This window comes from Ictalurus punctatus, chromosome 15, assembly GCF_001660625.3.
Source record: "Ictalurus punctatus breed USDA103 chromosome 15, Coco_2.0, whole genome shotgun sequence".
Taxonomy (NCBI): Eukaryota; Metazoa; Chordata; class Actinopteri; order Siluriformes; family Ictaluridae; genus Ictalurus; species Ictalurus punctatus.
Window position 1 is genome coordinate 17,844,111 of NC_030430.2, and position 23,072 is coordinate 17,867,182.

The window sequence follows — 23,072 nt, forward strand, 5'->3', positions numbered from 1 at the left end:
GGGGGTTTAAATCTTGCTTCAGCTCTCTGTGTGTGGAGCACACATTTTCTCTCAATGCTTTCGGGGTTTCCTCTGGGTACTCTGATTTCCTCCCCCAGTCCAAGGACAAGCACTGTAGGCTGATTGGCATTTCCTAGTTGTCCGTAGTGTGTGAATGGGTGTGTGTGTGATTGTGCCCTGCAATGGTTTTGACACACTGTCAGCTTGTGCCCCAAGTTCCCTGTGATAGGCTCCAGATTTTGCCTGTGCCCATGTTTTGGATAAGCTGGATGGAAATTAACAAACTTTTTTTAAAGTAAAGTTTATTTCTAATACACATCAGGTGGTATCGTGGTCCACCTCAAAGCTCCAGGGTCCCTATTCTTCGATCCTGAGCCTGTTAATGGTCTGTGTAGAATTTTTCTTCCTATATCCATGTGGGGATCATCAGGATTCTCCGGTTTTCTCCAACCTCCTGGCAAAATTCCCTTAGGTGGACATCGCCCCTTGATGAGAAGGAGTGTGTTCATGGTGCCCTTGGATGGACTGACATCCCATCCAATACTCCCACCTCACACCCGGTGTTCCAAGGATAGCCTCCGGATCCACTTTGACCAAGTGGTTATTAAAGTCGAATGAATTTGTACAAATCAGGAATTCATTTCAATTTAAGATGAAACGAAGTATCAAAAGATACACTTTATTTATTTTTCTGTTTCTTGTACTAGATTGTTTGGTTGCGTGTGATGTGAGAGTTTGCATGCACACTTCAACAAATTGGAGAATAGGAGTGCTTTAAAATCTACATGGATGATTTCAAAATAAATCATTCTACCCTGACTGGCAGCTTCCTCCTACCTCACCTCAATCGCTGTCTGAATTTCCTCATTACTCCTTCTTTTATTAAAGTGTTTCATGTTGAGTTGAAGCTTTTGAGTCATGAGTGTAGAATGACTTTCTGTTCGTGAAAGAGCCCTCAGCCACTTTGGACCATCTAATGACATCTCCCAGACATCTCCCTGAGCTCTCAGCCTTGTCAGTGTACTCGCTTTTCCTTCTCCTCTCAGACATATTGGATTTATTATATTTAATGCTTCGTACCTTGCCGATGTCTATGGTTCAGCATGTCTTCATTTAAGATAATTTAGCTGAGCAGAGTGCTGTGGCAACGGGTCAAAGCAGCAGCAGTTTCTGTAGGTCAAGACCTGTTCTGTTATTGAATAGCCCATCGTCTGGTAAAAAAGAAACAGCAGACATCCCTGGGTTTGGTGGTACAGGTCTTATAGTATAAACTAGATAAAGCACATGAGTGCACATTTCTCAGTTGATTTATTCTGTCGTTAGCTATTTGTGTGTTGATCATTATTCTTGCCGATTATTTCGGTATAAATGGGCTATCAGTGATATGTTCTGTCTCTGTCTTTCAATGTTCAGATACCTAAAAATAAGGTTCAGGGTTTGCCATCCACATACTTCTATTTGCTGTTAGCTAATGACTTAAAAAGGAATCAAGGGCAGCAGATCCGCCAATGGATGGAACTAAAAGTGTAAAGTAAAGGCTGGGGCTGATTTCTCTCTAGCCAAGATTGTAGAATCATGCCGCCTATCAGTGACAGTCATGTCACGTTATTACACTTGGTGAAACGCCCCCTAGATTTTGTGAAGGATGAATTTATTTAAGCCTACTCATTAGTCCAGAGTGGAGTTTATGTTCTCCCCATGCTTCGGGGTTTCCTCTGGGTTCTCCAGTTTCCCAACCCAGTCAAACAACATGCGTTGTAGGCTGATTGCTATTTCTAAATTGTCTATAGCATGTGAATGTGTGTGTGACTGTGCCCTGCAATGGGTTGCACCCCATCCAATGTGTCCCTTGCCTTGTGCCCCAAGTTCCCTGGGATAGGATCCAGGCTCCTCTGCCCCCCTGTGTAGGATAAGTGGTATGGAAAATGGATGGATTCCATTCCTTTTCTCCTATTTGATTCAGTAAGAGAAAGAATAACAGATTTGTCTTGCAAATATATCCCCAAAAAGAGCTTGCCTTAAATTTAGTGATTTAAGCAAAGGATATATGTTTGTGCCCTTGCAAGACCTAAACACCAAAAACAAATGGATGCTATGTGATTTCTGGTCCTGCTATCTGTATCAGATTTCTGGAACTTTTAGTCCAGATTTGGCTGACATTGAGATGTTCTTTGTGGTGTCGGAATAAACAGAGAGCAGTCATTGCCTTAAATAATGGCTCCCTCGCAGACCGGTCCCGATGATTGCTCTGGCCTCTCAAGGGCAAGTATAATCGATGTCTTAGTGATTCCAGGGAGAATGCTCCACCTCATGGCCCCTGAGTTGGACATTGTCCGTCAAACTAATAGTCCTAAATCTGCCTCCTGTCATGGACATTTCTGGCCCCAAAGCACTCACATTCACACTCTCAAAACATACATGTCCATAATGATTACATACATACAGGAATAACTGCAGAGCATCACATGACATGTAAACAACCACATAATGCACGTATGTATATATGTGTATATATATATATATATATATATATATATATATATATATATATATATATATATATATATATATATATATATATATATGAGCTCATGTGTTTGTGTTTGTTGCTATTCATTATTCAAACTGTTGCTAAGCCTAAACGAAGAGATCCCTCACCTCCATGCTTCACACATCCTTATTATAACAAATATCTAATCTGTCATTTTTTACTGTGCTGGTGTCATGAGGTTTGGTTGAGGCAGCACCTCCTGTATCTAATGAGGACTATAGCACTTTTATTTTTCACATGCTCTTAGGTCTGCGCATCAGTAAGTCTAATAGCTATTCACAGAAGAAGCTGTAAGATTTAGGGCTCTGGACTCTTAATCAGAAGGCTGTGAGTTCGAAGGGTATTATAGATACAAATGATTACGAATAATAGACGAGCAACAGGTCTATAATCATTAATACAGCATGCAGATACATTTTCACCTACAGACGCCCTGAGGGTTTTCTTAATACAAACAGAGCCATATGTAATGACTGGGACAATTAAAAAATAACTAAGAAGCACATGCTTTAAGAACCCAGCATGGTATAGTCTCTTAGCATGCATGAACAGCTTTAAAAAACCCCACTCACATCAGCTGTCTTACCTGAAGGGAGTACTTGAGCACAATTTCCAAAGGGTTCAGTGGCAATGCTGTGAGTCACACTCGGAGCAGATGTAAAACCTGTTAAGATCATCTAGAGTGTGGTGCATGGCAGTGGTGTTATTAAAACTGCCAGGGTTTTCTTTATAATGCGTTATGATTTGCAGTCATTTCTACATATGTTAGTAGCCACAGACATTATTCATTTGATTAGAAAGTATCACAGAACGGCCTTTTGGCCTTCCTGATGGCTTTGCTCAGACCATTCCATACCCAGTCTCATTGTAGCGACTTTTGTTCCTTATCGTTGAGCTGGTGCTTTATACCATTCCCAGATATCTGTGGTAATCCAAGACTTCTGGTTAGGTTACAAGCGTATCGTACGAGTGAGAAAAGATTCCTATAATCAGGCTTCAGCCAGTATATTTTAATGGCAAGTCATGGCTCAGTGACTGCCAGTGTTTGGTCCTTGACAGAGGTGCAATGTAACAAAGTACCATTAAGTCTTGAGATTTATAATGAGTCTTTATTGGTTACATATACGTTACAGCACAGTGAAATTCTTTTCTTTGCATACAACAGCATGTCAGGAAGCTGGGATCACAGGGTCACTGGGAGCGCAGGGTCAGCCATGATACAGCACCTCTGGAGCAGAGAGGGTTAAGGGCCTTGCACAAGGGTCCAACAATGGAAGCTTGGCAGCGCTTGAACCACCAACCTTCCAGTCAGTAACCCAGAACCTTAACCACCAAGCCACCACTGCCACCACTGCAATTGCCACAAACCGTTTTGCACTCTCCATCAATGAACAGTTGATAAGTCCAACAAAACAGACTTCACGTGAAAACTGTAATGAATTTCCTGGCTAAACAATTGCACTTTTTGACCATGTAGTATACAGTTATAGAAGGGAATTATTCATAATTGCACAATCCGGTGTCACCCAGATGAGGATGGGTTCCCTTTTGAGTCTGGTTCTTCCTCATATCGTCTCAGGGAGTTGCTCCACACCAGAGTCGCCTCTGGCTTGCTCATTAGGGATAAATTCATACATTTCAAATTTATATCCTACATTTATATATTTCCCTAAAGCTGCTTTGTGAAATTGTCCATGAACTTGAACACCTCTGAGAGCCCAAACATGCATGATGCAAACTGTTGTTATACTGTAGTTGAGCCATTTATGTTTCAGATTACTAGCTGGCTGTGTGTTAACGTGGATAAACAGTGGTTATAATTATTGCTCATCCAGTACGCTAGTAGGACTTGGCTATGCTTGGTTCCTTACACTGGGGTTGTGCTAATCCAAAAGCTGAAGTAGCCTGGAGCTTGGATGCAGGGACATTGGCTTTCACATGTTCTGTTAATAAGAGGAAAAGGTTTTTGCAGCAGTTATGGCTTGGTGTGCATGGAGTTCACATTATGAGAAGCTCGTTGGTCAGAGTAAAAGTGGTCCACTCCACTATGTTCATTTACACACCTTTGACCTGACATTGGCTTTGCATGTCAATTTACACTCTTTTTCCCTGTCTGTCTTACTCTGTAGCCAAGCTCTATATGCAAGATTGTCAGCTTTAATCCACAGCTTTGGAATCTGCTTTCTTCGTTGTCTTTGATTCTTGTCTATGCTCATTGTCTCCTTTTTCGGTATCTCTTTGTTCTTGTTTGGTTTAATCTTTATTCCTCCAGTTCTCAGCCCATTTTCTCGATCTCTCTGTCTCTCTGTGCTGCTTTCCTTCTCGTTCTTTCATTCTCCTGATGTGTATGACTTGCTCACAGCTTGGCATTGTTCTAATGTGCGACAGCCACTGTGATGTCCTTTGTCTCTTCTCTGTGTCGGAAAGTGTGGAGGCAGACGAGACTGTCATGCTTATTTCAATAAGCAACATGGCATTTCCATTGCTATTAAATGTGATGCTGCCAGGGCGCGGCTCAGCCCCACGGCCAGTGCGCCGCCATTAACTCCCTCTCACCAGTCAGTGCTCGCACGTCACCTGTCAGTCGCTCATTCTTCTAAACAAAACAACGGTTGATAATTAGGACTTTCAGATAAGGATTTAATCGCAGCGTTTTTACACCCACATGTGGATGGCAGATTTGTGCCTATTTAATCAGCAAATCATGTGGGTTAGGGTTAGGGTCATGTGTTTTCTGCCCTCATTCTCTCCTATAACCTAAGCCTTTTATGAATAGCAATATTGGTGTCCTTATTGGTGGTAGTGGTTTCTGTACATGTTGCATGTACAGTACATGGCTGCCAGGCTGCAGCTGGTTATTTGCTTGGTGAATTAAGATGTCTAACACTAGTATGGAATTCAAAATGGGATAAAAAATCAAATCACAAAAATAAAACCTAAAATATTTTCACTTTTATTCCATTCCAGACAGCGGTGGGAAACGTTTGGTCTCCGATGATTCAGTGAGATTTTGATTCAGAGATGATATTATGACATGATCTTGTTGATGGATTTTTTTCCTCTTTGTTTTACTTGAAGTAAAATGCTGTACTTCAATGTGTGCAACACTGAGCAAAAGCTCAGGTATTCGACAGCGGCGTTGAGGCTCAAATCTTTAGCAATGAACCTTGTAATTGACCTGGTTAAACTGCTTTGCTCCTGCTGAAGTATGTGGAAGATTTGAACAGGAACAGCAAAACACAATTTTTCGTCCAACCGTGGATGGAAATGTGTTATATGATTTCACTTCATTGTATTCCTAAAATACTTGATGTTGCTATGACAGATCTTTCACACTCATGCGTCTTCTCAGGGTTTTTTAATCCCCTTTTAATTCACAAAATCCAAAATGTCTTTACGCCCTTATCCAGTGCAACTTACAATGATCAAATTTTTTTATACAACTGAGCAGTCGAAGGTTAAGGGCCTTGCTCAACAACCCAGCAGTTGCAGTTTGGCGGTGCGGGGATTTGAACTCATGACCTTCCGATCAGAAGTTCAATGTCCTAACCACTGAGATACCACTTCCTGTTCCCATGTTTAAGGTACACAGATGACTCAAACTAATTGGCAAAAAATATGATGTGGGGGGGGGTCGATGATGGTGCTTTACGTTGTGTTTGAACTGTTTTGTGGTGTTTAAAATTAGATATTATGGAGAGCAGTGTGCAGTATGAGGGCAGAATATTTTCAGTCAAGACGCACTGAAGAGTCAACATTTTTCTGAACTCTAATGGTAAATAGTCTACACTTATATAATACTTTAAAAAAAAATTTTTTTAAACCTTAACAGTTCCAAAGTGCTTTATACTGGTTCTCAGTTACCCATTCACACACACACCATGCAAGGCGCTAGCTTGCCATCAGGAGCAACTTGGGGTTCAGTGTCCTGCCAAAAGACACTTTAGACATCTTCCATTCATTTTGAATTTGTTAATATGTTTGGAAACAGCGTCATGTGTGGTTGATGTGCTTGCCATGTTTCCTGTTAAAGTCCATCGCAAGCTTACGACAGCTTCCCAACCCTGCCATGAGAACCATTTCAATATGTTCCTCTTTTGTCAAAGGTGTTCTTACAGGCTATCTGATAAAAATCTATATAATATAAACTAAGTATGAAATAGTTTGGCAGACAGTGTTCATTTCCCCTATGTACAGTATGGAGACATCTGGGACACCCTGTATCAGATATGGCAATTTAAAACATGTCCATGTCACCAGCTTATGGTCAGTGTTTCCTTTGTTTATCTATGATCAGAACATGTGAACACAGCATTCAGTTCTCTGCAGTATAATGCACAGTAACCTTTAGGTAATTATGGTTACTCAGTACTCTGTGTAGTAAAAAAGAGGGGGGGGGGGAACACAGCGGCAGCACTTTCCATCATTCATTCACAGCGTGTGCATGGTGGTTCGCAAGGGTACATATCTTAGAAATGACTATGCATGTTCAAGTTCACGTTCAAATGTCCAAGAGACTATTATACGCCCAGCGGTCTTCCTCCCGCTGTCGATCATAGTGATGGTATCCAAGCACGTTCGGCTGTCCTGTGACGTTCACGAACAGCAGTTTGGTTTAATCTGGTTTAGGAGGAAGCTTTCAATTTGCCAAGTTGTTTAAAAAAATCTCTCTGTGTCTCACTCAGATCCATGCCGCATGCACCAGAACAGCCTCAACATAATATGCGTGTATGACGCACAGACCCAAAAGACTCAGACCCTGGCCCCGCCATCGGCGTGTCCATCGGGCCCCGAGCCACTGTGTGCCAGCGACGGAAGCAACTACAACAGCGAGTGCCAGATGAAGCGCACGGCCCTGCAGAAGGAGCGCCAGCTGACGAAGGTTCACTCGGGGCCCTGCAAGAAGCAAGGTGAGTCGCAAAGCACTGGCTACTCTTGCATGCCGTTTTGTTTTTTGTTTTGTTTTGAGAACACGGCCCGCGGCAGCATCGGATTTATTTTCTCACCGCTGCGGCGAGGGGCAGGCTTTGGACAAATTAAGTTGGGTTAGCAGCACTGTCATGCCTGCACGATACCAATCTCCACAAATCCAATTTGCCTGTCGGGCGCTGGCAGGCGTATTGTGGCAGCGCTGGATCTTCGGCTGTGATGAAAAGATCCTGGGAGCCTCGTTGCGACACCCCGCAGCCGTGCACACCAAACGAGCGTGCCGGATTCTGTGTACAGTAGATTATTATTTGTGTGCAAAACTTAGTCCCAGGCTTGTGCGATGGAGGCGTTTGTGTCTGAGCTTCTGCCGTCCAACTGGCAAGTGTAAAGGAGTACGTGCGTGCGTGGGTTTATATGAATATTTATTCGCGTGAGTATTTGTGCATCCATGTACTAAAATCTTTCGATCCCATTAACTCGGCAGAAAGCTCATCCAGGCAAGTTTAGAAGAACTCACTGAAGAGATCTCATTAGTATGCACATAGCATCACATCCTTAAAATCAGGTTGGCTAATGCAATCAAACGTAAATCAAGCACTGGCTTGTACAATAACATAATAAGTCCCTTGTATTTTTTTTTTTCCTTTTTTTCCCCCAGCCGATCAAAAGGCTGCTGTAATTATCACGCTGTACAGCATGACTGTGACTACTTACTGCAACTCTGCATAGAAAATAGAAAGATTCAAATCAATCTGAATGAAATTAGATAATTGATTAAAATAATCAGGCGTGGTAATTAATTCTAAACCCCCGAGTGAGTCAATATCAGCTGTCTGATTGTGAGAGAGTTAGAAGCAGAGGGACTATCAGTGAGTGTTGATTAGAATGAAGCGTGTTAGCCTTACTTGGACATTTGGTAATGGTTTTGTGTGTGTGTGTGTGTGTGTGTGCCGGTGTAATACAGAGGAGTGCCAGGAAGATTGTAAATTCAGCGCCGTGTGCTTGTTGGAGCACGGAAGGGCGCGCTGCTCCTGCGAGCCAATCCGCTGTGACGGCACTTACACTCCTGTGTGTGGTAACGACGGCCACACGTACCCTAACGACTGTGAGAGGAGGCGTGCCGAGTGCCTCACCCAAACCACCATCCACATCAAACAGCAAGGGCCCTGTGGTAAGTGGAAAAATACAGCCTCCTATTTCAAATGAAGTTTGTTTGTTTTATGAAAACTGTTGTATACAAGTGTGTGTGCGTGTTTTGTCTGATCGGTGAGTGTATATATTTTCTTGTTATGTCTGTCCGTCTGATTTTGTATTAAATACCACTGTTCAGGCATAAAGGTACTCATTTTACATCACTGTTCTCATCTGAGACATGAAACCCAGACTTCATGTGTACATCATGGCCGCCACGTCATGCCGCCAGTGCCAGTCGATCACCCCACTCCACCTTTTCATTCCTCTCTGTCTGTTTGCTTCAGATGTCCTTGTTGGCTGTCTTTAAAGTGTCTTCTTTCTGTTCCAGTGTCTCTCTCTGTCTCTGTCTCTTTCTCTGTCTGTCTGTCTGTCTGTCTGTCTTTGTGCGCGTGATATCAAGGCTGCCGCAGGACTCGCCGCTCATTGCAAGCTCAACTTTTGACCTCTCTTATGTGACCTGTAGGTCTCCGTCCCGTGGCCTAGAAAGGGCTGGTTGGGTGATGTAACTCAATGCTAGCCATCCCTCATTCTCTCAATCCCTTTAATCCCTTCCTCTGAACTTGGGCAGGTTTTTTCTCTCGATCCCGTGACCCCTGTCTTGAATCCTGCATGGCAAATTAAAAAAAGCATGCAGGCCTTACATTGTGTCATCATGGCCCTTCTTTTATCCTCCCAAGCTTGGCATATGCTATTCCTACTGTGCATACGCTAACTACGCATACGGCTTTATCTTCTCCTAACACACAAACACACCCTGAGCTCTATGAGCTGTGATGACAATTACTTTAAGAAAACTTCCATTCCTTTTTGTCTCCCCCCCCCCTCTCCCTGATATAACCCAGTATGACTCATTAGCATTGTTTTCTTGTCTTCTCTGCATAAATAAAGCTGCATAAATTATTGCGTAAGCTGGTAGAGCACTTATGCATTTTTCTTTAGTTTATTCATTCTGATGAAGTAAGTGCTTCAGTCTTCTGATGGTTTTGCCAGCAGCCAGTTACAGTATGTCTTTTTTTTTTTTTCCTCCCTTCCTAACAAAAAAATATATATTCATTTAAATGTTCGTACTTTGCATACGGCTCGACAAACACCTCTTGGATTTAATTAAACATCAAAAGCGGAGTTGTGCAGCTGAGGCAGGCTGTTCAGTGCTAGTGCAGGGGAAGATGGCAGACACTCGGAGGAGGGACGGATTGTGCTCTGGACACCTCCAGACAGTTTGATGTTTAATTAGAGAACACCTCGTTGTGTGGCTTTTCCCCACCCGGCCTTTTCCTCCCTGTCTTGTTAGGTCTGTTTCCGAGCCAGAGCATGTGAGAACGGTAGTTGTGTTCCACCGACAAGGTGCCAGTGTTGTTTTCCCTGCATTCAACCCACTTAAACAGTCTCAGCCATCAAGACTGGTTTAGTTGAACCGTTAAAACGCTGCTGATCTAGATCTTAGGACCAGTGATGTTACGGGAATGGGGTCTGTCTTATTTTGTTGCCATGACAACAAGTCGATCACGGCATTAAAACAATACACGATGAACACTGGGATTTTTACTATTCTTGCAAGAACTCTAGATTTGATTTCAATTCAATTGTCTTTGCATAGCGCTTTTAACAGTGGACATTGTCTCAAAGCAGCTTTACAGAAAGCAACTCGATTTGTTTTGACTCCATAAAGCAACATGGCAGCTGTATTTCTGGATTGCAGCTGGATTGATCCTAATCTCAGGTTACTGTCTGTGGGTCCATGGGTTTGCCCCAGGTTCTCTCATCGCCTCCCCCAACCAACACTGCACATTATTATAGGTTTATCTGATAAAATGACCATTGATTGTAGGTACACTATAGTTCTTATCTGATTAATTCCCTACTGAACGTATACCTTAATTTGCTACTCAGTGTATATTGTCATAGACAGCATGCTACTGTTCTACCCTGAATTCTTCATATCTTATATTAACGTCTTTCATGAAAATAACCGTTCAATAATTAACTACGTTCATTGCGTTCATGTCCTTCCTAGAACTTGTAATTCCAACTTGTAAACTAGGAATTTTCGGAGAGCTCCAACTTACTGTACTGTGCCAACGCCATGCGGAAACACTCAAAATGGCGTCTTCAGCATTAAACAGTGGTTAAGTAGTTATCTCGTAATATTCCTGTGTAATCATTTGTATCATTGACTATCATTAATATCTTAATAATGCAACGTTAATCTGAAAAGAAATGAAAGATATACAATACAGCTTAATGTAGCTATCACAGAGTTGGAGTTGTTGCTTAGATTTTCAAACAACACCACATTACCACTATTAATAAACATGCTATTGTTACCTGATGCACTTTCTGTGATATTTTCTTAATGTTGTGACTATAAAAGTAACTGTAAAAGCGATTTAATGCTCTAACTATGTATTTTGCAACTATGTATTTTGCAACATGGATTCGTTTTGGCATGTAGGAGCGCATAATTCCAAGCCAGAGTCCAGTCAATGGTTAAGCGTGCATGTGTGTGTGTGTGTATAGATCTAAGAGTTCCTTTAACCGCCTCTCAGTTTCACAGGAATGACAAAACTTCTTCTCGGGCATTGGGGAGCATCCCAATGGACCCCTCGTCACACTCTGAACAATAACACAGACACAGTTAGATAGTGTTTGTCTCTCTCTATGTGTGTGTGTGTGTAGTGGTAGACTCAGAACCTCCACTCAGTTTAAAAGCATGTCAGTGTTGATCTAAGTTCCTGGCATTGTCTCGCCACTTGCTGTAGTCCTGAGAGAGCTGGTGTGGACACTGTATCCGAGTGAACACGGCTCTGATTTAGAACAAAATCAACGTGACCTGTGAAAGAGAAAGGGGGCTTGCGGGATTTGAAGGGTGGTGATCCGTAAAAGCACGCAAGGTCAGGGAAGAGAGGCGAGACCCTGGATGTTCCACACGAGAGTGTGTTATATCCTACACTAGCTAACTGATGCATGGCTTGGCAGAAAGGTAATATTAGAAAGCTTTTTACACTTCAGCGGCTGTGCTCGGGACACCTAAAAGTTATCTCTAGATGAACTTCGAAACGTGTCACGTCAAGAGCGTTCGCAAAGAGACCTGGGCATAAAAGAGCGAAAGAGAGAGAAGCATGCAAGATGATGTGGTGTCAGAACTGTCAGTGGACCAGAACAGAGTCTCGTTCTGTAATACATAATACAAGGGCATTGTAATACGTGGGCAGGTCAGGCCTCTGTGCCCATCAGAGAGAGAGAGAGAGAGATGGAGAAAAAACATGCTAGGCCTTTTGTGCTACCAGTGCTTTTAAACTGACAATATTCTCACCATGATAGATACCTAGCACTCTTTTTGTCCACACATATACACTTAGGGTGTTTTCATACTTTAGTTTTTTCTTTGCACACATGAGGCCATTTGGACTGAAAGTTCAGTACGTTTGATCAAGCTTGAAAGCTTGTTTTCAAACATAGGTGATGTCCAGGGAACTGACCTCTGGCGAAAATGGTGAACCACGTGTCAAAAAGTGTGTCACAAATGAAAGAAACAACACGTTTCTTTCATTTTAATCAGATATTAATATGAGCAATAATGTAATGTACATATTACATATCTCTCTGGGATTTTATGCAATAGTAATTGTACAGCAGAAACGATAATATCGTTAATAATAATAATAATTTTTTTTTCGGTTCATATAAATAAATTATATATTTATTAAATAAACATTAATAATAATTTCAGTGACGTAAATATCTGTTTGCTATCGCGTTAAAAATGTTACACAGCTGAAGTGGTGTGCGGAATTCGTTTAAATTAAATAAACAAATTAAATCGATTTTTAATTGACACCACCCAGTCGTTAAATTATTTTCCTATAACATCGTGTTTTATTCCTCGTACACCACAGAAATTTGCCTGTTTACTGTTGGTGTTGTAGAACATCCACGAAAATAAGTTCCTGTTATCATTTATTTCATATCAGTTATGAATAAGTTTGTCCCTCACGAGTCTCTATTTTTTTAAAGGCAGCTTGTTACTAGAGGTCGATTTTGCAGAAAAATATTTATATTTATATTTTTATTATATTTAATATTTGTATTTATTATATTTTTATATAATATATTTATCTTTTCAGATTCATATTTCTTTAATTTAAAAAAGTACAGTACATTTTCATGGTACAGTCGGAACTGTTTATTTTTGTAATAAGGTTCAGCAATATTTTAATTTGAATGTTAGGGGCAGCTGCGATAGACTGGCACCCTGTCCAGGGTGTACCCCGCCTTGTGCCCGATGCTCCCTGGGATAGGCTCCAGGTTCCCCGTGACCCTAAAAAGGAGTAAGCGGTAGAAGATGGATGGATGGATAGTTAGGGGGCAGTGGTGGTTGAAAGGTTAAGGCGCTTGGTTACTGATCTCGAAGTCAGGGGTTCAAGCCCTGGCACTGCCGTGCTCGGACCTCAAATTCCTGACATGCTGGGGTATGCAAAGAAAAGATTTTTGCTGTAATGTATAGGTGACCAATAAAGACTCATTATCATTATGTTCTCATTCAGTATCAATTGTATCGGTTGATTAATCGGTTATCAGCAGGTACTGCCCAAATTCGTTATCGGTAAAATCCACTATCAGTCCACCTCTACTTGTTACCACAAAACCAAAACGCCCTCCTCCCTGATGACGGTCCGGTTCCAGACATTTAAAGCTACAGCTTTACTTTCCTCACGGAAGACGCCTTCTAAAAATGTTAAATCAACGTCTCCTCACAGAAAACACCACAACAATGACCACACTTTTTTCTTTCTTTTTTTTTACTTTTAATCAGTTTATTATTAGCCTTAGATTATGTGGAGCATCTGCCGTATTCCCTGTGAATGAGCTGTTACTATAGAAACGACACGGGATTAGAACAAGCTCATAAACATAAAGCTGTGATTTGAATTACAGCTGTATCTAGGGTCAGAACTGCTGTTATGGAAAATCAATCAATACCTTCTGACCAATCAGCTTTGCAAATTGAACAGCCCTGTGGTTTAAATATACAACAAACACATCACCCTCGAACGAAGTCCGAATCGATTTTGTGTCTGGTCTCGAGTATTCAGGCCTCTAAGAGAGTCTTCTCTCACGCACCCCGAATCTCTTTATTGCGTTATATCATGACAGTGTAGCTTTTTTCTGACACACAGTGGGCCTGGGCACGGTTAACACAAATGCTTGTGCAACACATTGCCTACAAGATGAGCTCATCAGAGTGTGATAGTGTGTCAGCGCTGGTCCCACACGCTGGCACTTTAGTGCACCGGAGCTCTGAGAGAGTGCAGCTGGTAATGTGAAGCTAATTATACAGTATGAAGTCCAGGCACTCGCTATCTCTGTGTTTAGATATGACATTGGGAGTGTGACACTGATAGTGTGCATGCTGCTGACCCAAATACACACACACTACCCGATAGCAGGATGCATGTCTCGGGCCTAGTGACAGTAACGACCCTGTATACCTGCTACTATCTCTCTCTCTCTCTCTCTCTCTCTCTCTCTCTCTCTTTCTCTCTCCCTCTCTCTCCCTCTCTCTCTAAGCAGTGGCTTATAAAGACTAACAGTGTGCTCCATCACCGAGACATCGTGCTCGATGAATAGACAGCCATAGGGGACAAGACACTCTGATTAATGTTGAGTACTTGCATGTTTATTACACAACATCTACCAACTAAAAATAACACTGTGTATATATATATATATATATATATATATATATATATATATATATATATATATATCTATATATATAAAGGGGATGAATCAATAATCAAGGCGTTAATAAGTTAAGTGGTCATAGAGCAGTGTAGGAGTTGGGCAGCTGTGTGTGATGAATCCGATTAGAGGTGCAGATCGGAGCTAGGGGTAGTCTGATTATATATATAGCTCAACCTTCAGTGTGTGTGAGACAGAAAGAGAGACAGAGAATCTGGGTCACCGTGGTAACTGTGGAAGTCTTCATTACTGTCCGTGTTACATAAGCAAGCAAGTAATAAAACATGACTATAGGAAACTCATCAACGACAGGGTGGTGTGATGTGGGCCAACGTGAAGCGCTGATCTGTTACCCCCACCACCCCCACCCTGATTATTTTCCACTCGCAGCCTGTCACTAAGTGTTTTATTCACCTTAAGCCAATGCAAGCAATTTTTTTTGCTTATTACATAACGATCTTATGAATTTATAGCTACGTGAAGTGTTGTCTAAAGTCCCCGTGAAGTGCTTTGAAATACATTGATGTAATTTCCACTGAAACAGCAAGTCAGGGTGGGTATATGGTATAGGGTAATCTGATGGCTCCTCCCCCTTTTTAAGTAACAAATCGCTAATAATAGCATCGGCAACTTCAGCAAGTTGATTTGTATAACATTGGGGGCGGGACACTTCAGATTCTAGAGAGCGTTTGATTGATGAGAAGCTGAAGTGCAGAATGATGTCATCACAAATGTTGATCCGTATCGCTGGTAGATACGAAGAGATACGTAGAGACTGTACGTTTTGAATGCATACAGTATATCTTCTAAATATGAAATTTGCTATTGTTTGACCTTAAGGCTAACATATTCATACTAAAAGCCACAAAACATCCATTTTGATTTTACGAGGCACTTTAAAGTTACTTCTACGTCCCCGTTGTCACTTACGTTAACTCTTGTAAATGGTTGTTTACTCACCAGCCTGGCTTTTTAGTTCTCTCTCTTGTCTTTTCTTAATAATACAGTTTATTACCAAGACATCTCAAAACCTACTTGTTGAAGAACATCGAAAAAAAACTTAATTAAAAAGCTTTACATCTGACTGCTACAAAGCACTGACAATGGAGACAAAGGTCTCCTCACAAACAACCTGTATCATATCGACCATTACATTCCCATTTAATCTGTTTATGTGGAGCGACAGCCCTACAAGTAACTGTGTGCATCGTTACTATAGAAACGATAATGTATTCGAACACGTGTATTAACATAAACCTATAAAGCAGACGGAACGACTGTCAGAATAGACACCTCCCCGATTTGAGACTCCAACTGCACCGTGCTATAATATGTTTAGTAGAGTGCACAATTTTCTAATCCCAACCCTTTTCTACTCCTTCCTCTCCCCCTTTTTCCTTTCTCGTCCACTACTTAACGTCAGTCCTGCTGAAGCTTGTCAGCTGGAGCCCGTCCTCTTTCCATGCTTAGCTCCTAATGTATGTCCATCACGACTTGTCACCATACCTCTTCCTCCTCCTCCTCCCAACCCTCTTTACTTTGTGATCACTCTCTCGATCACTCGTCAGCCACCTCAGTCTGCTTCCTGAGGGTTTCACCTCAAATGCCTTGCCTGTGTTAGAAGCAGGAGCCTAAATGAGTTCCTTGTTTTAAATTCATGATGCGTGGATAGAAATAGTTTGTATGCCCTTGCAGGCATTACTTGGTGATAAGTGCTCCGTCAAAAAGCAAACAGCGCCTCTGGGGTGAATTCTGTCTGCGCCGTACTAATATTTCCCTCTCTCGCTTCTCAACGTGCCGACACACTAATGATTGTCTTCCTCTGAGCAGGACAGAGAAAAGAATGGAAGAAGAGGAAAATATAGACGTGAGATACACCAGAGTCTGCGCTATCCTGTAAAGACTCGACCCTCTCCGGTGTCATATCCTAGCGAATATTCAGTGACTTTAATGTGAAGCAATGGCTCAAGAGATGCCTTTTCATGCATGAGAACACGCCTAAACGCACTCATGCATGATGATGTGAGTGGCACTCGGTGACAGGAGGCTTACAGACCCCCTACTTTAGCGCACGCCAGTACTAAAAACCTTAATAGCCCGGTGGAGAGAGCTCGAGTCCTTCGAGAAGCCAGGATGGGGTTTGACAATTCGCAGGGCTGTGAGCTTGAGAGTGCTGGTGATGAGGAGCAGCCATAGGAGCTGTCAGCATTGCTAATCTTCTCAGGCTTTGGCTCTGTGGTGAAAGCTGGGACTAATTAAACTCGCATGGAGGAAACGGATGACGTCGGGAGGCTGATGCTATGCCAGGTCTTCATTGTGGTGTAACCCATATACACTCCTAGGAATAAAAAATGGGCCAAGCCCAAAATGGCCAAATATTAAGGTTTTTAATGGTCTTAACAACAAATCATCGGTCAGCAAATGAGCAAGAATCAAACAAATACATACAGTAACTTAGTATTGGAAATCTCATTGTTTATGCCAAGGAGTGTATATGGGTTTGTGTATAAATAGATGAAAATACAAAGACTGTAGTATGAGACACATATGACACTTTGAAAATAGATAATACTCAACTTAAGGTAGGTAATGATATGTCACCTGATTATTTACCTCTTCCAGCATTGCTAATCTTCTCAGGCTTTGGTTCCCTGGTGAAAGCTGGGACTAATTAAACTCGCACGGAGGAAACGGATGATGTCAGGAGGCTGTGATGATACTCCAGGCCTAGTGGTGTAAAGACTTGTTGCATACTGACTTGTGTATGAATGCTATAAGTGCTATAAGACGGATATGACACTCTAAGACAAGCTGTTACTGGGAAATAATCAACTGAGGGGTGGTAAAGACATCGCACCCGATTACTTTCCTCTTCCAGCATTGTTAATCTTCTCAGGCTTCGGTTCTGTGGTGACGTTTGGGACGTTTGGTTCTAACACAACGTCATAGTAGTAATGATATCACACCAGCTCGTTGTTGATCATGTTCTATAAACACCATGCCCGGCATTGATGATGTTCTTAGGCTTCAGTTCTGTGGTGACAATTAAACTTCCAGTGAGAAAGTGGATAACTTTGAGAATCGTCAAGACTGTACCAGTCCTCTTAACACAACATCATCTCATCGTTGATCATTTTCCTATAAACACCATGCCCGGCATTGCTAATGTTCTCAGGCTTTGGGTTTGTAATAATATTTGGGACTAATTAAACTTCCACCGAGAAAGTGGAGGATGTTTTGAGGCTTCGGTTCTATGCCAGTAGCATGAAGGTTGTGTGTTGGGTGTGTATGATCTGTGTATCCGTGTGCGAGTGTATACTGTATGTGTGAGAAAGGGAAAGCAGGAATGACAGAAGCTATATTTATGCCTTCTGTGCCACATCTCCTCTCTAATACCCCGGCCCACATTGGCTGATCATAGCAATTACCGGGTTCTCGAAGTCCCTGCCACTCTTTCACACCTTCTCATTATCGGGGTTGCTTCTATACTTGTGCGCTCATGTTTGCGCTCAAAAGTGTAGTGCTTCCTGTTTCTCTATATCTATTCCTTTTCCCTCTGTTTGAAATCTTTCCTCTCTTTCCCGCACGCATTTTGTAGCAGTGTGCCATTTTCCCGTGAGTAAAGCCCGAAAACTTTAGATGTGGCTGTACTGTGTGTGTGTGTGTGTGTGTGTTCCCAGTGGCTGTCCCACACTAGCATATGGCTGTCAAACTGTTACAGCTGGAGTCCTTGAGCAGTCGCTCTGCCTCGGAGACGACGGCCCGCTGTTTCAAAGAGGCTTCTGTTGCTTCTGAAAAGGTCTCTTTCTTTTCTTTTCTTTTTTTTTACTGAGAGAATATGGAACCCATCTCAATTACCAAAGTCTGCTTCAAGTTCTGGAACTTTCTATACTCCATAATCACAACTGTGTGTAAGATTATGTTCCGGAAAAAAGTTTTATTATTATAATTATTTCCTCCTTTTCCGCCCCGCTCACTTTCTCTTTTCTGTACTCGGCTTAAAAAACCTGATAGTTTTTCTCTCCTTCACAGGAGTGCAAACTAAGGAAGCAAATAGGAAGGAAAAAAAGTGAAAGAATGTGTGTGTGTGTGTTTTTTTTTTAAATAAAACAAACAGACATGAGCTGCAGTTGTGTTTTAGAAGCTGTGCCATGGGATAAATTTGAACGTTCCAGAAGGTCATGACTGTTTACTGATGATGTGCTCACCTTTACTGTCTGTACATCAGAACTGAAATCTTGCTTTGAAGCAGAGAAACTGTGACGTTAAGGCTACAGGCTACTTTCTAAAATAAAAACCTTTCTTTTTTCAGAAATTGATATTTCAAAAATACAGTTTGTCTATTTTTTTTTTATCATTGCAGTAGGAGAAGAGAAAGCATATTTGATTCATTTTGATTTTTTAATGAAAGTTTCTGCAAATAGTTTCTCCTTTCACTTTAAAAAAAAAAAAAAAAAAAAAATCCCGTCTAAGCAAGTGGAAATATCTTGAATATAGTCGCATTTATTTAGTATTTCCTGTGATAAAATTGCAACAAGCTAAATATAAGATCATTTCAAGCTTGAAGTAGTCTTGTTCTTTGCCAGATATTCTAATTTGCTTGTTTTAAGCATCTATTTGTAGAAAGAAATGGCAAAAAGATCTTCCAGTAGAATAAGAAAACTGAGTTTAAAATGAGTAATAATGTCTAGAATTATGTTTAATGAGCTTATGTTTGGTTTATTGTAATCGTATAATTAGAAATACTAGGTATATTGGACTTTATTCACGATATTTCCACTTGCTAAGATGACATTTTTTGCAGTGTTGGCAATGAGACGAATTTATAGGATAGAGTGCTGTGAAAAAAGTATTTGCCCCATCCTGATTTCTTTTGTTTTTGTGTATATCTTATACTAAATAGTTTTAGATCTTTAAATGAAATACAACATAAAACAAAGGCAACCTGAGGAAACACACAATACTGTTTTTTTTTTTTTTTTTTTGTCTTTTAAGCAAAAAAAAGTTATCCAACACCTGTCACCCATGTGAAAAAATAATTGCCCCTTTAAACTTAAAATCGGGTTGTGCCATTTTTAGCAGCAATAACTGCAATCGAATGCTTTCGATAACTGGAGATCAGTCTTTCACTTACTTCTAGGACTAGGATTTACTCCTGTGCTGTGGATTATTGTCTTGCTGCATAATCCAGTTGTGCTTGAGTTTCAACTTACGGACTGAAGACCGGATATTATTCTTTAGGATTTTTTGGTAGAGAGCAGAATTCATGTTTCCCTCAATTATTGCAAGCTTCCCAGGCCCTAAAGCAGAAAGCATCCCCACATCATCACACTTCCACCACCATGCTTGACCGTAGGTATGATGTTCTTTTTGTGGAATTCAGTGTTTGGTTTATGCCAGATGTAATGGAACCCCTGTCTTCCAAACAGTTCCACTTTCGACTCATCAGTCCCCAGAACATTCTCCCAAAAGGTTTGAAGATCATCAAGGTCTGTTTTGGCCAAATACAGACGAACCTTAACGTTCTTCTGGGTTAGCAGTGGTTTTCACCTCAACACTCTTCCATGGATGCCATTTTTGCCGAGTGTCTTTCTGATAGTGGAGTCATGAACAGTGACCTTTATTGATGCAAGAGAGGCCTATAGTTCCTTTGATGTTGTCCTTGGCACTTTTGTGACTTTTTGAAAGGTTGACCACTTCTGGGAAGGTTCACTACTGTTCTGAGTTTTTTCCATTTGGAGATACTGGCTCTCACTGTGGTTTTTTGGAGTCCCAGAGCCTTTGATATAGCTTTGTAACCCTTCCCAGACTGATGTATTTCAATCACCTTCTTCCTCATCATTTCTGGAATTTCTTTCAACTTTGTCATAGTATGTTACTGGGTAAGACCTCTTAACAAACTTCATGCTGTTGAAAAAGTTCCATTTAAGTGTTGATGTGATTGAACAGGCTTTGCAGTAATCAGGCCTGCTTGCTGCTTGTGTCCAGTCCAGCTGAACCCCATTATGAACGCAGTTTCATAGATTTGGGGAATTAGTAACTAAGGGGGCAAATACATTTTCACACAGGCCCAGTTGATGTTGAATAATTTTTGCTTCGATAAATAACATTATCATTTAAGAACTGTATTTTGTGTTTACTCAGGTTGCCTTTGTTTTTATCTTAGATTGTATTTTCATTTCTTAAACAATTTAGTATGAGACATACACAAAAACAGGAGAAATCATTATGGGAGCAAATACTTTTTCACGGCACTGTACGCTAGCTTCCATCCTGAGGTAATGGTAAACTCGTTAGCTTAGTTTTTAGTTAATGTGAGGTTGCAGTTGCAAACAGAGAGCTTACAACCTTAAAACATGCTTCATTAACTTTTGGTTAATCATCTGAAGAGAGGAGGGCCCTGTCCCACTACTAGAAATATACTGGGACAGTTCATTGCGCAACAGGAACATCTCAGCACATCTCAATTCGTGCAAAGATGTATGTGTATGTGTATGTGTGCCCTGCAATGGTTTGGCACCCTCTCCACGTTGTCCTCTGCCTTGTACCCCGAGTCCCCTGGGATAGGCTCCAGGATCCCTGTGACCCTGTGGATGGATGGATGTTTCGTTGACTTAAATAGCAGCCATGGAAAGCGCATGTGTGTATTCATCAACATGCTTTTCTGGACTCGTTTTTTTTATTAGAACATCCTTTATAGCTAGTTGATTTTAAACCAAGTGCATTCTCTAGCTACATTTTCATTTGTTTTCACTGCAAATCCCTGAGTCAATTTTTAAGATGTTTTATGAGGTTACTGAGTTATGAGTACCTCCTCTTGATATTTTCACAGAACAGCTTGCTGTCTGCTTTGCTTTGATTGTCATTATTAATCATTTAAAAACGTCCAGATCGCTGGTATTTTGCATGTCCTCCTCATGCTGCGGGAGTTTAATGATAATAATAATAATAATAATAATCAATAATCTGTCTTTATTGATCACATATACGTTACAACACAGTGAAATTCTTTACTTTGCATACCCCAGCATGTTATGAGGTTGCGGTGGGTCAGTCATGATATGGCACCCCTGGAGCAGAGAGGGTTAAGGGCCTTGCTCAAGGGCCCAACAGCAGCAGCTTGGCAGTGCTGGGGCTTGAATCCCTGCCATTCCAATCAGTAACCCACAGCCTTAACCGTCAAGCCACCACTACCCCAGATTCCTCTGGTACTCCAGTTTCCTCCCTCTGTCCAAAGTCCAAAGGCTGATTGGCATGTCCAAAGTGTGAATGTGTGTGTGATTGAGCCCTGTGAAGGCACCCAGTCCAGGGTGTACCCCACCTTGTGCCCGATGCTCCCTGGGATAGGCTCCAGGTTCCTCCAGGAAAATAATAGAAAATGGATGGATAATAATAATAATAATGACATTTTACTAAGACTCTTTCTTATAAATGTATTAAACATGTTAAATGTTTCCGAGGGCAACCACTCTTTGTTCTTAAGCCTACAATGTTTTAATAATAAAAAAAATCATAAAAATGCAGCAGAAAGGAATTTTGTTCCTTTTAAATGAGCTTATTTCTACGCTTCAAAGCTCAGGCACATTTTCGTTGTTCCAGTGCTGGTGCTTTGAAGTGGCAAAAAATTAGCCTCTGTTCTACTGTTTACATATTTTATGTGCCAGTTGAAAGAATTTCACATTCTCTTCAAAGCGTGGATGATTTGTGCTCTGGCACTGTGGAACATCCTCCTGTATGAAACTGGAAGCAGTGGTTAAGGTTTCGAGCCAGCATAGCTTTGCGATTGCATCGGAATTGTAAGTCACCTTCATATAAAAGCATCTGCCTGATAAATAAATGTGAGCGTAATGAAAATGGGCACTTTTCTTTTCTTAGGGTTTTTTTTTTTTTTTTTTTTTTTTTGCATATCTACACAGCAATGTAAGGGTTGGAACTGTTCGTGACCTGTTTTTAATGCATCCACTAGCAGTTTGCACTCCTGCTGCTCAGAGGCTCACACTAAACAGGTTTATTATAGCTGTTTATTCCAAAGCGCTATAGACCCCTGAGTGAGACACGTCACCGTGACGCCAGCCGCGCCTCCTGCTTGCAGAAACAAAGCAGGAGGCCATAGGGGGTTTTAAGTTCAAGCCAGAATTTGTTTTGAAAAATGTCACGTTGTGTCAGAACTGGAAAAGTGTTCATAAACACACACTCTCAATTGAAATCAGACACCTTTCCAAGTCAACAGAACATGGTTGTGGTTACAGGTACTGTAGTTAGGACAGAAAAAATGGTCCGAGGAGCTCTGTCTTTGCAGGGCCCTTTAGATTTCAGCTGTATAGCTAACGATCATATCAGTAAACTAAATAAGAGTTTATTCTTTTGTGCATACAGAGTGCTTTAAGCATCTATATTCGATTCAATTGCACACTCCCACCCAGACACAATGCAAAAATAGTAAATAAAATCTGACATAGCACTGTAAACATCGAACTGTAAACACTGAACACAGACAAAACAAATAGATATAATAATAAGCTGTAACATTGTAAACACAGAACACAGACAAAACAAGTAAAAATAATAATAAGCTGTAAACATTGTAAACACTGAACACAGACAAAACAAGTAAAAATAATAATAAACTGTAAACATTGAACTCAGACAAAACAAG

The 23,072-nt window shown here is 41.1% G+C and overlaps 1 protein-coding gene across 5 annotated transcripts in view; it reads left to right on the plus strand.

The window, feature by feature from the left end:
- agrn (agrin) overlaps nucleotides 1-23,072 on the plus strand; it is a 271,614-nt gene that overhangs the window by 160,196 nt on the left and 88,346 nt on the right. For all 5 annotated transcript variants that reach the window (XM_053686553.1, XM_053686554.1, XM_053686556.1 and 2 more), the window contains 2 exons: nucleotides 7,237-7,461; nucleotides 8,445-8,651. In XM_053686553.1, the coding sequence (XP_053542528.1) occupies nucleotides 7,237-7,461; nucleotides 8,445-8,651 (432 nt within the window). The remainder of the gene's footprint in view (nucleotides 1-7,236; nucleotides 7,462-8,444; nucleotides 8,652-23,072) is intronic.